At 39.5% G+C, this 17,039-nt stretch overlaps 1 protein-coding gene across 2 annotated transcripts in view; it reads right to left on the reverse strand.

Moving 5' to 3' along the window:
- LOC130919857 (ribonuclease P protein subunit p29-like) overlaps nt 1-17,039 on the reverse strand; it is a 35,247-nt gene that overhangs the window by 1,538 nt on the left and 16,670 nt on the right. Inside the window, exons 5-6 of one of the 2 annotated variants that reach the window (XM_057842473.1) lie at nt 14,729-14,790; nt 5,155-5,256 (exon numbers count right to left, since the gene is read on the reverse strand). In XM_057842473.1, the coding sequence (XP_057698456.1) occupies nt 5,155-5,256; nt 14,729-14,790 (164 nt within the window). The remainder of the gene's footprint in view (nt 1-5,154; nt 5,257-14,728; nt 14,791-17,039) is intronic. The other variant, XM_057842482.1, reaches the window with a different exon arrangement.

Genomic DNA, 17,039 nt, shown 5'->3' on the forward strand with positions numbered 1-17,039 from the left:
CAAATGTTCTAGCCAGATTATTACATTTTAGTTCACACAGATGCTGCAACATCAATTTGCAAAGATAACAAATTGGCCTCTTTTTACTTTCGATTGCAGGCCGAAGAGTGCAAAGATATGATTGTCAGGCACGTGCCGCAGCCACTTGACGCAGACACTAATTCGCTCGCTGCAATTACATTGCCACATGCTGCCATGTTTTTTCAACATCATCGATAACATCGGTTAAGCGTGGAATGATTTTAAAATTGACTGTTTAAACTTTAAACATTTAAACTAAAGTATGTGGAATAATCTGACGCAAAAATCTGTTAATTAGTCTTAACACTCAAAACAAGATGGAGAAAAATATTTGACTAGATACGATAAAAATAATATGATTAAGACGTTTGAAATTTGCAGTGCACTGTTTGGATTCTGTCACTCACGTGAGATGTGCTGCACCTGTCCCTCACCCTCCTCACCGGAGATCAGGATTTATCTCAAGTTAGACTACGCACCATCTTGCTTGTTTGGAAACGCCGTAAGATTTGTTTTCTTATCTTTGCAAGAGAGAAGCTGCAATGTTGCTTAAGTTTTTCAAGGTCTGTGCTAAGTAATCATCAGACGTTAAATGTAACTCCTAGCCATAGACTTCATAACCTGACACCTCGTCAATCTTTGCATCACGCCTTACCACAGGGGGTCGAGCTTAAAGCTTCATTTTGTAATATTCACCCGAAGACAGTACACGGTCATGTCAAAGCCGGGCTTAAGCTTGGATTTTTGAAGAACTACGAAAGCTGTACCGCATACAAACAGGAAGGATTGTCTCAGGAATGATTTGTTCGAGGATTCAAAGTAAATATTATATTGTTCGTTCCATGCATACATTTTGAAACGTTGTGAAAAAAAAATAAATGGGGGCCGCTATGGCATTGGCGTCATTCTTCGACATAAATACGTAAAATAGATGCATAACTGCCCGGTTTTTAGCTCTTTTAACCAAGAATCGAGACAGTTTTACGTCCATATCTATAGGCCTGTCGCGATAACAAATTTTAGTGTGCGATAATTTATCTCATAAATTATTGCGATATGCGATATTATTGCATCCCCCCAATTGTTTTTTAACCAATTTACAATAACTGAGAATACAGTATATATTAATAGATCAAGTACAACTATTTGAACGCGAATGTTTACTCTTAAATTCAAAAATACTTTTTAAGAAATCACAACTAAAAACAACAAAAAATAAAATTGCACTTAATAACTTAAGCATTTAGGCAAATGAAAACTTTTCCCCTCATAGTTTCTGCTATGGCGTTCCACAGGGATGCAATGATACAGTTAAGTCACGATTCGGTACGATTTTCGATACGGAGGACACGATTTTCGATTCGATTCAATACATTTAATGTTCTGGAGAAAAAAAAAAATTGTATTTTTTTGTTTCGATTTTTTTTTTTTTGCAACGAGCAAAAATTAAATTGCCATTATATAAACATGCATTTTAGTGCATAATATTTATGTGCTTACTTCTTACTCATCTGAAGAAATTTTGTATAAAAGTTCTAAGAACAATCTTTACTGTTTGTAAAGTGAGGCGGGGCACGCTGTTGATTGCTACAGCTCTCTTAGCACCTAGGTTTACTACATGAGCAAAACATCCTATTTGTGGTCCGAATCCATTTGTGTCATGTACTGAATTAACAATATTTGCCTTATTATCTATAGTCACTGGTATGGATTGATTTGGCCTGCTTAAATTCCATTCAGTCATGGCAGTTTATAATTCATCGATGTAGTCTATGGACTACGTGTCCCATCATCACTCTGGGCTCACGTAGCCAATGGCATGGGACGTAGCACATATAGTTTGCTATTTCATGATATCTAGTGTGTACGCGCATTAAAAAAGTTAGCAAACACCACAAAAGTCTCGTCTGCTCATTACTGCACAACACCAGCATACGACAATCGACTTTCATAAGCAGGACGAGTTTGAAGCACAGCGCTCTTAATTTGCCACTCAAATATCCGGTGTTGTGCCGAAAAATAGCCGCCCCGCGTGAAATGTCACCCCTGACGGGAGCGCCCACACATCAACAACACCGGCACGCCGGAGATGGTCCGCAGTCAATCCAGAGCACTGATGCGGACGGTATACGTTGAACAATAGGATATAATGGGAACGATTGGCTCCGCAGCAATTTTTTGCCGGACCAGGAACAAAGATGCATTTTGCGCAGTTGGGTAACAAGGAATCCAAACTTTTAACAGCATGTCTGCCGCACGTGCACACGAGGCGATAAATCGCAGCGGAAAAATTACCGCCTTCCTTTTTATTTATAGTGTGATAAATGGAATTATTGAATATTGCGACAGGCTTACATATCTATATAGAATTCAGTGATTAAAGCATTTATTCAGAAGAATTGTCTTCTTTGTTTACACATAGAGGCGGCTAATATTCGTAACTGACTAGGCTCATTGTTCGCCATATTTACGTAAAATAATTGCTACCTGCACGGTTTCTTTTGCTTTTAACCAATAATCGACTATCCCATACGCATTTTATATTTACAGTATGTTTATTTAGATTTCATACTTGCACGTCACTTTCGAGATTTTAACTTATCCTGCGCTGTAAAGGGATGCTCCACAATTTCCTTGTATAACTGTATAATGATAATAAATGGCTATTCTATAATAAGTTGTAATTGTGTATATAATTTATTAATAATCTATTTATATATTATTTATAATTGATTCTGCATGTTTTCCTCAAGTATTAAGTTGCTGATGTTAAATTGAGCGATTTATTAGCTGTTGAAAACTTGCAGTCAATTAAAAAAATTACCGGTAAGTTGCAATTTTGGTCAAAAACTTATATATTTTAAATATTGCTACTGATCCTGAAAATATAGATGATTATCTCTGCATTTGGTGATTTTCGTGCATCTAGTGTAAAGTCTGGGACTTTTATAGCCTTTTTAAGTTTTGTTATACTTCTATAAAAAATAATTAATCGGGATTTTATAAGGGAACAACTTTTAATTTTTTGATGCCGCTGCTAATGGAGACTTGTATATAGCTAAGGTAGGTGCCCGTTTTGGTTTTAGGTCAGTAGCAGCTTTGGTTTTGAAAAAATTTGAAAAGTTTTTGAAAATAGGCCCCCTACAGACGGCCCCATTTCCTGTATCATGTCAATAGGTTATGAAGTCTATGCCCTAGCGTTAGTATAGCATTCGCATTAGCTTCAGAATGACAAGTGTCCTCTTAAAACACTAGCCAGTCTAAAGCAGAGCCACTTGGCTTTTCTGGTCAGTAAGTCCCGAGGATGTTAAACGCCGGAACATTTTTTTATTTTTTACATAAAGTTTGTGGCCTCTAGGTAGGGTTAATTGAAAGTAATGTACTCTTTTTCTTGCTGTGTGTATTATGATCAAAAAGTTGGCGTTGTCCTTGTAGACGCTACAATATTTGCTCATCTATATTCACTCGAAATTGTTGGAAACCTTTCATTTTTTGTACTAAAACATTGGAATTTTACAGACAAAAACATTATGAGTAACTGTCGACCCAACCCTGACGAAATTTGCATGAGATTTCGTCGACTAAAACTAGACGAAGACAGAAACATTTTGAAATGACTAAAATATTTCTAAGACTAATAAGTATTTTCATCCAAAAGACTATGACAAAACTTAAAAGAGCTGCCAAAAACAACACCGGTTCACAGAATATCTAATGGTTCTATCAGTGAAAATACTTCATTTTCTTGTTTTTTTTTCCTTTTCATTTGTTTGGTTTATTGACAAACAATTCTGTCCAACTCAATTTTCTTATGCTCTTTTTATCCACACACATGCACACTCTTTCAGGTGAAGGAAGCGATAACATTGTATTTAGAACTGGTGCAACCATAAAGGCTTTTTATTTCTACGTTTTGTACTCCAGCAGATCACAAAGTCATTATTCAAATTTTTCTCCCATTCAAAAAAAAAAACAAAAACATCAGGTTCCCATTACCATGTCATTTCTAGTAGAGGCGTGCGAAATTTCCGATTTTTAGATTATTTGCGATTAGGCCGTGGAAGATTCGAGAACGATTAACAAACACCCAAATTCCGATTACTGAATTATACCAGGAAAACCGGAACTCAATCACAGTTAGCGTGGTCTTCGGGACACAATGAGGAACAGACCGAGAGTAAATATCATGTTCAACTCATGCCGCTGGATAAAAAAACAATAATACCTGACTGTGGCCAACAGCTGCTACAAACAACTCCCAGTTGCTAGTTGCTACAAACATACAGCCATGTAACACTACGGTAGGTATCACATATATGTAGAACTAGATGTGAAATGACAGACGACGGCGGCGTTAGAACATGTTTGGAGAACTACAAGCGAAATGACAGACTTGCCGGCGTTGGTAAACAGCTGCCATCTTAAAGCAGTAGACTTCACTGGAAGGCTCTGTTGTAGCGAACTTAATTAACTTTTTATCTAAAATACTCCTAAATGGGCAAAATCTTGACTTGAATCTATCTTTAAAACAGTTTTAAACTTTGACATGTCGAAAGTAGACAGAAGGGAAATTATGGAATAACGGGAGCAATTTTAACAACTTTAACGGTTGATTCACAACATTGAATTAATTGAAAGTAGTTTAAAGCTGCTGATACAGAATGGGGACTTGAGTATTTTAGTTACCTTTTTTAACTGTTAACTTGATCCTAAACTAGTAATTTGGTTTAGCCTGAGAGGATATTTGAACAATTTTGGAGGTAATGTACGAAACAATACAATGGGGCGTGGGGGGGGCATCAATAATCAATTTCTAATCGAATCAGTCTCAGAATCGTAATCGAATCGTTAGGTGCCCAAAGACTCCCACCTTTAGTTGCTAGTAGTAGAACATGCATGTTTTTTTTCTACCAGCCTTAGGAGGATGTTGTGACGCAGGTGTATTTTTTGGCTGTCATGTTCTAAAACTGCACTGCTGACTACTAGCTGGTATGATGAGCACTTCAAATTAATTGACTTTTGGTCGTGTGAACGCAAATCTGTAGACAGACATTTTTCGAGAACGATGTCGCAGCGTCTTTGTAAGAAGGTTGAGTATTCTGAGAATAAAGGAATAAGAAAACAGTTGATCACCTTTAACTCTGTCTTGTTTTGTGATGATTTTGAACACATGTTTGAACTCCTGAATCACAATTCCGGTAGTGCCTACGTACGAAGGACATTTGGACCGAACCACTGTAAATAAATAAAGAAAAAGAAGTCAAACAGATAAAGGACAATGGAAATCGACAGTGGTGGTCACTGTCTTTGCACTGCTTAATGCCAATATACTGTCACATGCAGCTCACAAAGTAATATGTTCTCAGACAGCTGTCTCAATCTGTGTACTGCATATGCAATATCTGCACAGTTACATTATAGCATTTTTGGACTGTTACATTAGTACCTATGAGCAAACCGTCGATCATATCAGGTCAGCCTTCTGCCTCCTTGAATGAGTACTGTAAATTGTCATACAGTGAAAGCCAAAATTATTGGCACCACTTTAATTCTGTCAGATAATGCTCAATTTCTCCCAGAAAATGATTGCAATTCCAACGCTTCTTTGGTAGTAATATCTTCATTGATTTTGCTTGCAATGAAAAAACACAAAAGAGAATGGGGAAAAAAATAAATCATTATCATTGTACCAGGGCTGTCAAAATTATCGCGTTAACGGGCGGTAATTAATTTTTTTAGTTAATCACGTTAAAATAATGCATGCACGGGACGACCTACTCATGCATTGCCGCAAACAGACTAAAATGGCGCCATTTTATGTATATTGAGAGCTAAGAGGCAGAGACAAGTGAGTGGAGTGAACACCGGTACAAAGAGCCGGCTCTTTGAAGTGAACGATGAGTGCCGGCACCATCTCTAGAGAGCCGGCTCTGTCATTTTCCCTGCCTCTCGCGCTCTCTCCCTCTTTGTCGATGTTGCTCTCTCTTTTTCACGTGTCTGAAGTGAGGTTTGGCAGTGGCTCGGCTGCTGTGCTCACAGAGGGGACACAAAGGGGAGTGGCGAGGGGCTTGGTACTAGGTACTGCACGCTGAGCACATGCTCCGTCGCGTCTGCGCAGCCACAGACAGACACAGGAGGAGGAAAGGACGACACATGAACGAGGTTTGTATGCCTTCAAGACGAGGCACTCATTGGAGCCGTCATACTTATTGGCATATCCTTTGGCATCTCTTCCACAACATTTATAACTATTGTGGTGAGCGACATGCGGAAGAATGACAGGAGATAAACTTTTTCTTAACACCCTGTATTGAACAGAGGGGTTTTACTTTTAATATAAAATTACTATAACTTGTACTCACATTTATCTTTTAAGAATTACAAGTCTTTCCGTGGATCCCTTTCACAGAAAGAATGTTAGTGTTAATGCCGTCTTAAGAATTTATTGTTATAATAAACAAATACAGTAGTTATGTACAGTATGTTGAATGTATATATCCGTCTCATCTTTCCATTCCAACAATAATTTACAGAAAAATATGGCATATTTTAGAGATGGTTTGAATTGCGACTAATTGTGATTAATTAATTTTTAAGCTGTGATTAACCCGATTAAAAATTTTAATCGTTTGACAGCTCTACATTTTACGCAAAACACCAAAAATGGGCCAGACATAAGTATTGGCACCCTTTGAAAAATCATGTGATGCTTCTCTAATTTGTGTAATTAACAGCACCTGTTACTTACCAGTGGCACATAACAGGTGGTGGCAATAACTATTTCACACCTGCAGTCAGTTAAAATGGATTTAAGTTGACTCAACCTCTGTCCTGTGTCCTTGTGTGTACCACATTGAGCATGGAGAAAAGACGACCAAAGGACTGTGAGGATTTGAGAAGCAAAATTGTGAAGAAGCATGGGCAATCTCAAGGCTACAAGTTCATCTCCAAAGACATGGAATGTTTCATGTCTACCGTACGCAGTATAATCAATAGGTGTAAAGCCCACGGCACTGTGGCTAACCTCCCTAGATGTGGATGGAAAAGAAAAATTGACGAGAGATTTCAACGAAAGATTGTGCGGATGGTGGATAAAGAACCTCGACGAACATCCAAACAAGTTCAAGCTGTCCCGCAGTCCAAGGGTACAACAGCGTCAACCCGTACTATCTGTCGGCGTCGAAATGAAAAGGGACACTATGGTAGGATACCCAGGAAGACCCCACTTCTGACCCAGAGACCTAAAAAAAAAAGCCAGGGTGGAGTTTGCCAAAACTTACCTGAGAAAGCCAAACACGTTTTGGGAGAATGTTCTCTAGTCAAATAAGACAAAAGTAGAGCTATTTGGGAAAGGGCATCAACATAGAGTTTACAGGGGAAAAAAACGAGGCCTTCAAAGAAAAGAACTCGGTCCCCACAGTCAAACATGACGGAGGTTCCCTGATGTTTTGGGGTTGCTTTGCTTCCTGTGGCACTGGACTGCTTGACCGTGTGCATGGCATTATGAAGTCTGAAGACTACCAACAAATTTTCTAGCATAATGTTGGGCCCAGTGTGAGAAAGCTGGGTCAGAGGTCATGGGTCTTTCCAGCAGGGCAATGACCCAAAACATATTCTAAAAAGCACTAGATATTGGTTTGAGAGAAAGCACTGGAGACTAAAGTGGTCAGAAATGAGTCCAGACCTGAATCCCATAGAACACCTGTGGAGAGATCTAAAAATGGCACCCTTCAAATCTCAGAGACCTGGAGCAGTTGGCCAAAGAAAAATGGTCTAAAATTCCAGCAGAGCATTGTAAGAAACTCATTGATGGATACCGGAAACGGTTGTTGGCAGTTACTTTCTCTAAAGGTTGTGCTACCAAGTATTAGACTAAGGGTAACAATACTTTTTTTCCGGACCATTTTTGGAGTTTTGTGTAAAATGATCATGATTTAATCCCCCCCCCCCAATTCTCTTTTGTGTTTTTTCATTGCAAGCAAAATAAAGATATTACTACCAAAACGCAATCATTTTCTGGGAGAAATTGAGCATAGTGGTGCCAATACTTTTGACGAGCACATATGCAAATATAGGACTCTGAAGCCTTTGTGCATTTTTACATTGACACCTTTACATAAATCTTGTCAAAGACCAACATAAAAGGCTAGATAAGCTATAGATATCTGAAAAACTGTGTATGTTATAACAAAGTAACGTTTAAAGTTTCTCGTTTATGGTATAACACCGTGAATGGTCTCTGAAGGGTTTAATTGAGGTGAGGAAGACAGGTATGTAAGGAAAGCACTTTTTAGATTCTTCAAAGACAGTAAGTTGATTGACAGATCGTATGGGTGGAAGAATGGGTGCTGCACATTCTTGTACATTAGGTGGTGGAATGCACCTGAAAGTTGCTTGCAATCTTGCCTGGCACGGCCAGACTGTTCTTCCTGTATTTTTCAAACACTGAGAGAATAGTCTGGGACCCAGCCCATTAACGGCCTCTCGAGCAAGTACAAAATCAATCGTCAAATCAGATTCGTTTATTTGCGTGACAGGAGAGCCGACAATATGTTCCAATCCACGGTAAAATCAGTTTTAAATTACCAAAAACACATCGACACAAGTCATTAGCAACAGTCTGTCTCACGCTAGCCATGTTGAATAAATTCCGCTCTCCTCGTATGTTTACTTCCGCAGCAAGTTCCTCGTCGCGTTTCTAACGTCACATCCGCCCGTCGCTAATTGGTCCACTCCGCTGTCTGTTTGCTGTGGCTTGCTCCCCCCTGGAAATTTTATCCGCTTAATGGTGGCCAGACTCAATAGCTGGAACAGCGCTGAGTCTGGAGTACCAGGCTACTTGCAACCAGCCATTAATTAGTACACTAGTACCCAATTGCGACTGGCTGTTCACATGGCTGCCCTATGTCACTCCCTCCATTGGCTTTATGCTATAAATACGAGAGATTCGGACGTATTAATTAATTATTCTTCAAATGGTCTGGCATGTGGGTTGAATAATATCTTTATATGTCTGAATTTGACACATAAATCACTTTAGGGCAGGGGTGTCCAAACTTTTTGCAAAGGGGGCCAGATTTAGTGTGGTAAAAATGTGGGAGGCCGACCTTGGCTGACGTCCTTTACATAGAAAAATATATTTAAGCAAATTTTAGCAACCATTATTTGTGTCACATTTGCTTTATTATTATTTTTTTTTATTAATAATTTCAACAATCTCTCAACTAGCCTATGTGGCATTCTCTTTCAACTCTCGGGCTCTTGCTGCTGTAAAATTAAACTAGCTTCAATTTCTTGCTACCGATCTTCCCTGTAATCCTGTCGTCCATGTCAGTGTGTCTTGTTTGGTCATATCGCCTCACATTGAACTCTTGAAAAACAGCGACTGTCTCTTTGCAAATGAGGGAGACATAGTTGTTGCGTATTTTAGTGAAGAGGTAGTCCAATTTCCACCTATTCTTGAAGCGTCGGCCGTCGCAGTCAACTTTGTTTTTTTGTTGATTGTCGCCATTTTAGAAAATTAGGAGTAAAAGGTCACACGGGGTAATGTTGTTTAGAGTGCTGGTGCCTTTTAGTGGGTAAATGATGAGCAGCATTTAGTGTGTAAGCTATTTCATATGCTGGTAGCAGTACTGCTGACCAATTTATTAAGTCTGTGTGTGGGCCAGATGTCATTGATTTTATGAAAGAGGCTGGGGGCCGGATGAAATTTGACCACGGGCCGCATTTGGCCCCCGGGCCGGACTTTGGGCATGTCTGCCTTAGGGGCATCGTGGCACTCTAAAATTCTTTTCATTAATGGCAGATTGCAAGCAACTTTTAGGCACCACCATCTAATGTACAAGAATCTGCAACATCCATGTTTCTACCCTTAAGATCTATACGTAAACTTGACTTGTGTTTAACTTGGTTCTGACTTTCAAGAATGTAAAAGTGCTTTTCTTACATATCTGTCCCATTATCAACCACAAAAAAAAAAAAAAAAAAAAACGTTAAGTTTTGTTTAAGTCAGTGTTTTTCAACCTTTTTTGACTCGAGGCACGTTTTTTCATCGGAAAAAATCTCGCGGCACACCACAAACTAAAAATGTTCCAAAATTATTTTCTGCACAGTATATTTAAAGTGCCTGTGACACGAAAAAGCATGTTTATTTCATAATACACGCGGTATTTTATGCCCCTGAATGATATGGGCCGCTTGGATGTGTGTGGAAGCGATCGCTTTTTTTATTTAGTTTTTTTAATCCCGCGCCAGGAAAATGAGTGACTTCCGGCTTCGGTCTTGCATTGAGGAGGAGGGCGCTGTGACGTGTACGGTAGATTAGAAGACGTCCTCTTCACGCTACAGTGTACTGTTGTGTATGAGGACAAAGGATTCAGCTGATTTTGCGGATTAATACATTTATTTTTCACATCACGCCAGCCAAACGGCTGCAGAAAAATCATTCTGTATGAGGGAGAGGCGTATGCGCCTTTTTGGAGTATCAAAAGGTTCCCATTCACCGTGGATATTTACTGTGGGACCATTGGACTTACGAGGAAGTGCGTAAACATCTTGTTTTGTATTATGTCAAATACGAATACAGCGATTACAAAGTAAACACTACAAACTTCCTTTAAATGAAGGACTACTTACGTTTGATCATTGATAGGCATGTAAAAAGCTCTCCTAATGCTCATTAGCAGCAGCACGTTAGCTGCACAACAACTCCAGCCACCCTCCTCTGGGGAACGAACTGTAAATTGCTCTCCGCCGGGCGGTTTGCCGATCCGCAAACACAATCGACAACCGGGTCGTCATGTCAAATAATCCAGGATAGTTATGTGTGATTTTCCGCTTCGAAGACTTTGAAACATCACTCGGCTCGGGTTAGCATGTCGGCTAGCTGTCACGCCTTCTGGTTTGTTTACATTCTCCGAAGCCAGGGAAGGGAAATGACATATGTCCGATTTAGGTGTCATAAAATATCGTTTGGGAGGTGCGACAGTAAAGGTGAAGTCGACAGTTTTGACCATTATGGAGTAATTTTGCCATGTCGTCCTGAATAAATGCATTTTTATTATTTCATATTCCATTCAGCACAAGACTGTTATTTGTCATGACCATGCCATTTATTTAGCAATTGGGGAAAATACTTGGATAAAAAGAATATCCTGTAAAAATATTGAAGTAAAGAGACTGAAACAATGACATTTTGTGGCTCTCTTCGTCGCGTTTTCCTCGTTCTGAATAATTCCCCCTCAATGGGCTGAATAGTAAAACCGATGAGCCCAGTCTACCACTGACGTCATCCACCTGTTGGGGACGCTAAAGCCCTATAATGGTAGGCGTGGCTAACCGGCAGATTAAAAGACTAATTTCTCGTCATCTGTGCTTTGCCAAATTGTTGTATATAGTCGAATCGTCTCAAAATATGATTCTAATTCACATAATAATGCCATTTAAGACTTTTTTTCTCGTTTCATATGCTCTTTAATTATAAAATAATTTCTCAATATGTATACTTGCTCAGTGTGAAACTTGAGCCTGTTTAGATGAACACAGAGTCAATATCCTTATTCTTCAACCGTTCTCAGTCTCTGGATTTATTTATTTATTTATTTTTATACCAGTTAGGCCTGAATAAGCTCTGAATTATCAAAAAGGGGGACTTGAGCAATGTCTTTACCCACATCTGGGCCGAGCATCTCGCAGACAATGGCTTTGCAGGCAGGTAGTATTAAACGTCTCTGTCACGGTGTGGGACTTTTTGGATTTAGCAACAAGGTAAATGGCTTTGAGATGGCTTTGAGGGCTTTCTCATTTACCTTTGTAGTTTTTATCAAAAGGTTGCCTGTTTCTCTGTGTTTTCACGAAGGCAAACAAAATAGTCCATCGACTTGTTTTAAAGCGACAGGTGTTTCGTTTGGAGATGACGTTTGAACTTGCTTAGCACCATGGCGCTGTTTTTGGATTGCTGTCCGTGTCGCGTTCAAGAACTGCTCAGATTTTTAGCCATTAGCCACCTTGCTGTTCTCAACAATGTGTTGGAATATAACACAGGGGGAGGATTGACGGTCGTCACATATGGATATAATAGAAAGGACACTTTGGAGTACATCGACACATAACGAGACAAACCAAATTATGTGCTGTAGACGTGCTGGGGTCGACATTGTCCTGTACAGCAAGGTCATTGATGGCTAGAAATCAGAGCAGTTTTTGAACGCGACACGAGCGATACTACGCTCATCTGCACAAGACCAAGAACTTTCTACCTATTCTTCCTTCCTTCAACTGCAACTCCACCAGACGACATAAAAAAACAATATTGTAATAGTAGGCGAATGGGGAAATAGAAAGGAGAGGAGTCAGTGATGACTTTCACACTTTATTGTGGCAACAATGGGAAATAATAAACAAAATAACAGCAGCATCCGCAACATGCGACCGCGAACTTGGCTCTCACGCCGTTCTCCCTGAGACCCCCCCCCCCCCCCCCCCCCCCCTTGCTTGCTTCCTGCAACGTCACTACTCTGCAGTCTGATGGCCCCTTCAAGGGCCCGTACACAGTTACGGACATTACAAATGTACAGTGCCTTGCAAAAGTATTCGGCCCCCTTGAATTTTGCAACCTTTCGCCACATTTCAGGCTTCAAACATAAAGATATGAAATTTAACTTTTTTGTCAAGAATCAACAACAAGTGGGACACAATCGTGAAGTGGAACAACATTTATTGGATAATTTAAACTTTTTTAACAAATAAAAAACTGAAAAGTGGGGCGTGCAATATTATTCGGCCCCTTTACTTTCAGTGCAGCAAACTCACTCCAGAAGTTCAGTGAGGATCTCTGAATGATCCAATGTTGTCCTAAATGACCGATGATGATAAATAGAATCCACCTGTGTGTAATCAAGTCTCCGTATAAATGCACCTGCTCTGTGATAGTCTCAGGGTTCTGTTTAAAGTGCAGAGAGCATTATGAAAACCAAGGAACACACCAGGCAGGTCCAAGATACTGTTGTGGAGAAGTTTAAAGCCGGATTTGGATAAAAAAAGATTTCCCAAGCTTTAAACATCTCAAAGAGCACTGTGCAAGCCATCATATTGAAATGGAAGGAGCATCAGACCACTGCAAATCTACCAAGACCCGGCCGTCCTTCCAAACTTTCTTCTCAAACAAGGAGAAAACTGATCAGAGTTGCAGCCAAGAGGCCCATGATCACTCTGGATGAACTGCAGAGATCTACAGCTGAGGTGGGAGAGTCTGTCAATGGACAGCAATCAGTCGTACACTGCACAAATCTGGCCTTTATGGAAGAGTGGCAAGAAGAAAGCCATTTCTCAAAGATATCCATAAAAAGTCTCGTTTAAAGTTTGCCACAAGCCACCTGGGAGACACACCAAAAATGTGGAAGAAGGTGCTCTGGTCAGATGAAACCAAAATTGAACTTTTTGGCCACAATGCAAAACGATATGTTTGGCGTAAAAGCAACACAGCTCATCACCCTGAACACACCATCCCCACTGTCAAACATGGTGGTGGCAGCATCATGGTTTGGGCCTGCTTTTCTTCAGTAGGGACAGGGAAGATGGTTAAAATTGACGGGAAGATGGATGCAGCCAAATACAGGAACATTCTGGAAGAAAACCTGTTGGTATCTGCACAAGACCTGAGACTGGGACGGAGATTTATCTTCCAACAGGACAATGATCCAAAACATTAAGCCAAATCTACAATGGAATGGTTAAAAAATAAACGTATCCAGGTGTTAGAATGGCCAAGTCAAAGTCCAGACCTGAATCCAATCGAGAATCTGTGGAAAGAGCTGAAGACTGCTGTTCACAAACACTCTCCATCCAACCTCACTGAGCTCGAGCTGTTTTGCAAGGAAGAATGGGCAAGAATGTCAGTCTCTGGATGTGCAAAACTGATAGAAACATACCCCAAGCGACTTGCAGCTGTAATTGGAGCAAAAGGTGGCGCTACAAAGTATTAACGCAAGAGGCCGAATAATATTGCACGCCCCACTTTTCAGTTTTTTATTTGTTAAAAAAGTTTAAATTATCCAATAAATTTTGTTCCACTTCACGATTGTGTCCCACTTGTTGTTGATTCTTGACAAAAAATTAAAATTTTATATCTTTATGTTTGAAGCCTGAAATGTGGCGAAAGGTTGCAAGGTTCAAGGGGGCCGAATACTTTTGCAAGGCACTGTATATATTATATATATAAATGTGACATTAGATCATTTGTCGCGGCACACCTGACGATCTCTCACGGCACACTAGTGTGCAACGGCACACTGAAAAACACTGGTTTAAGCGATCACATACATATCTATATCTGCCTTCAATGCTTGAGAAGAAGTGACATTGTTTCGCACATGCGCAGTAGTAATCTGTCGCGATTGGGTAGTGATAACACAACCACAACAAGGATTAACACCCAACACGGCGGCTGTCGCGAGCTGACACACGAGTCGCAAATCTCTCCCCTTTGCTTCCTTTTTTTGGGGGGAGGCGAAATGAGCAGAGTTCAGGACTGCGCAGCAATGGAACATCGCTATCACTACATTGTGTTTATTTCATTATAATTGAACTTTGTTGTTTATGAGCCTTTAATGAGAAAACTTTGAAAATGTTCAAACATTGCTTTTTATCTCAAAATCTTTGAGTTCTGACGCATTCTGTAAAATGTTCATTGATTCATATGACGCTTTACCTATGATGATGGCACCATGAAAGTCCGCCTTCACTAGTTTCTTCTGCACAGACTGAGGACTGCTGCAAAAGGAACACACCTGTTAACCAGATTACGCACTCTGCCATATCTTGAATCAGTAACTCAACATCAATTTTCTACCGATTGCATTCATTAAGGGAAATACAATCCCGAAGATGGCTTGGCAATACAGCCTCCATCTAAATTCAGGCATGAAAATGGGTCAGGGGTTAAAAAGGTGAGAAGGGTGTGGAGGAAATATGTTCCGGTACACTGTACACCCCAACAAAATATTGAGCTCTGTCGACCCACACTGTGTTTCAGCAGGGCCGTGCAGAGACTGGTGGAGGGGCGGGTGCTCGTAGATCAAAAGGGGCACATGAACAAGTATTTAATACACCTTAAAACAACATAACCTCAATTTTAACCAGCTTTAGATAATAATTGGCTGCGACTGTGACATACTTTAATTGGGAGGGAGCAACAGTGAATAGAAATCAAAACTGTCATCAACACTTTCTGGCTGTGACTCGGTCAGTCTGCCTATTTTCTTCCTTCAACCTCTGCATCAAAACTTCCTTCCTCAACTTGTTCATCTGAGAACAAACCACATCAGATGGTCACTGAGCCACCAACAGCACAGTTTTCTTAAAACTATTATTTCATTATTATCCATACTTAACAACTCTAGCACCTAATGATTAATAAAGCAATGACATAAAATCTTATAGAAAAATAACATTGTAATTGTGTTTATAATTGTATTTAATACCCGACTATCCTTGCAAACTTGTTCTTACCAGGTCTGCTATTCACCCAGCTGATGAGGTATCCACTGCCTTTAGCAGCCTCATCTAACTCCTTTTTTTATCCCTCAATCTCCCTTCCCTACGAGGTATGTCTATGTAATGAAATATAAATATTTAAAAAAAACAAAAAAACAGACTCCCGGTGGCTTTTAGTTTTAAAGCTTTCTTAATTTCTTTCTCTCTCAATAACGATGGAGGTAGATTTGTGTTTTTATTATTCAATCAAAAAAGTTACTTCTATCAAAAACAAAGTTGCTTCAATCAAAATACATTAAATACTTTTAATCCCCAAAAAGTCACTTCAATAAAAAAATTGTTTTTGATTGCAAAAATAAATTTGAGACAAAAAAAGCATTTGAAAACTATTTTTCTTGATTGAAACAATTTTTTCCATTGAAGTAATGTTGTTTTGCGTTTGGGCCACATTTTGGCTAGGACATTTGTGTCTTTATTATTCAATCAAATAAGAAAATAAAAGATATAATAATAGAATAGAATAAAAAGAAAAACTTTGCACATGTGTCAATCACCGTTTAACAAACCCTGAGAGGGTTTGAGTAGACTCACTATGAAGCATTTAATAAAGCCAAGCATTTTCTTACTACTTTATTCTTGTTTAAAAATAATTCAGTGGGGCAGTAACATGTTTAAAAACTATCATAATTCTTACATTTTGAATTGCTTGAAAACCATTTATAAATGATACTTTGGTGGAAAAAAGTGAAAAAACATGTCATATATATGTATCTTTTTATATTACCGCTAAATACACAAGCTTGACGCCAATTTAACGGGAGCTATTTTTTTTCATGGGAGATTTGGCTAGCTCTGGCAGTGTTCAACGGAAGCTGCAACGAATGGCAGTAACTTTTTTATATCGCAAAATGTGAAAACGATTGAAACCATTACTCACCAAATTCAATCTGCTGGCAAATACAGGCAAGTGTGTATGCTGCGCTCTGGTCTGCCCCGGTGTGGATAAGGCCTGCTTTTTGTTTTCGCAGCTTTGCAATGCAACCAAAGGCTCTCCGAGCACTCCATGTAGAGTAAAGAGTGCGCGCATTTGGAATAATGGAACGCAGCTTGGGCCGATGATTGGTTCTCGTCAGCGAAGCATCTAGAAGGATTTGCTGACTGTGTTCTTAAGTGCTCAGTTTACGTACTAAGTTAATCACATGATGATAATAATAATAATAATTAAATAAAACCTCCCGACACCCCCCCCTCCTCCCATAAAGAATTTCTCCTCGGATCTACGCAATTCACGTAGGTCGCCCTTTTTGACTTCAAAACGGCGAATTTCGCCGAAAGGTGAGAGATTTTCATGCCTGAAATTCATGATCTGTGCGAGTGTTCTGTTAATAAAGGGGTAAAAAAAATTCCCCGTGACTTGTTAATTTGTTCCGGAGCTGCTTTCGTATCGGGATTTTTTTTTTTGTATAATGAATCGCGTTTAACATGTACCGTAATTTTCGGACTATAAGGCGCACCTGACTATAAGC

This window comes from Corythoichthys intestinalis, chromosome 1 (genome assembly GCF_030265065.1).
Source record: "Corythoichthys intestinalis isolate RoL2023-P3 chromosome 1, ASM3026506v1, whole genome shotgun sequence".
NCBI lineage: Eukaryota > Metazoa > Chordata > Actinopteri > Syngnathiformes > Syngnathidae > Corythoichthys > Corythoichthys intestinalis.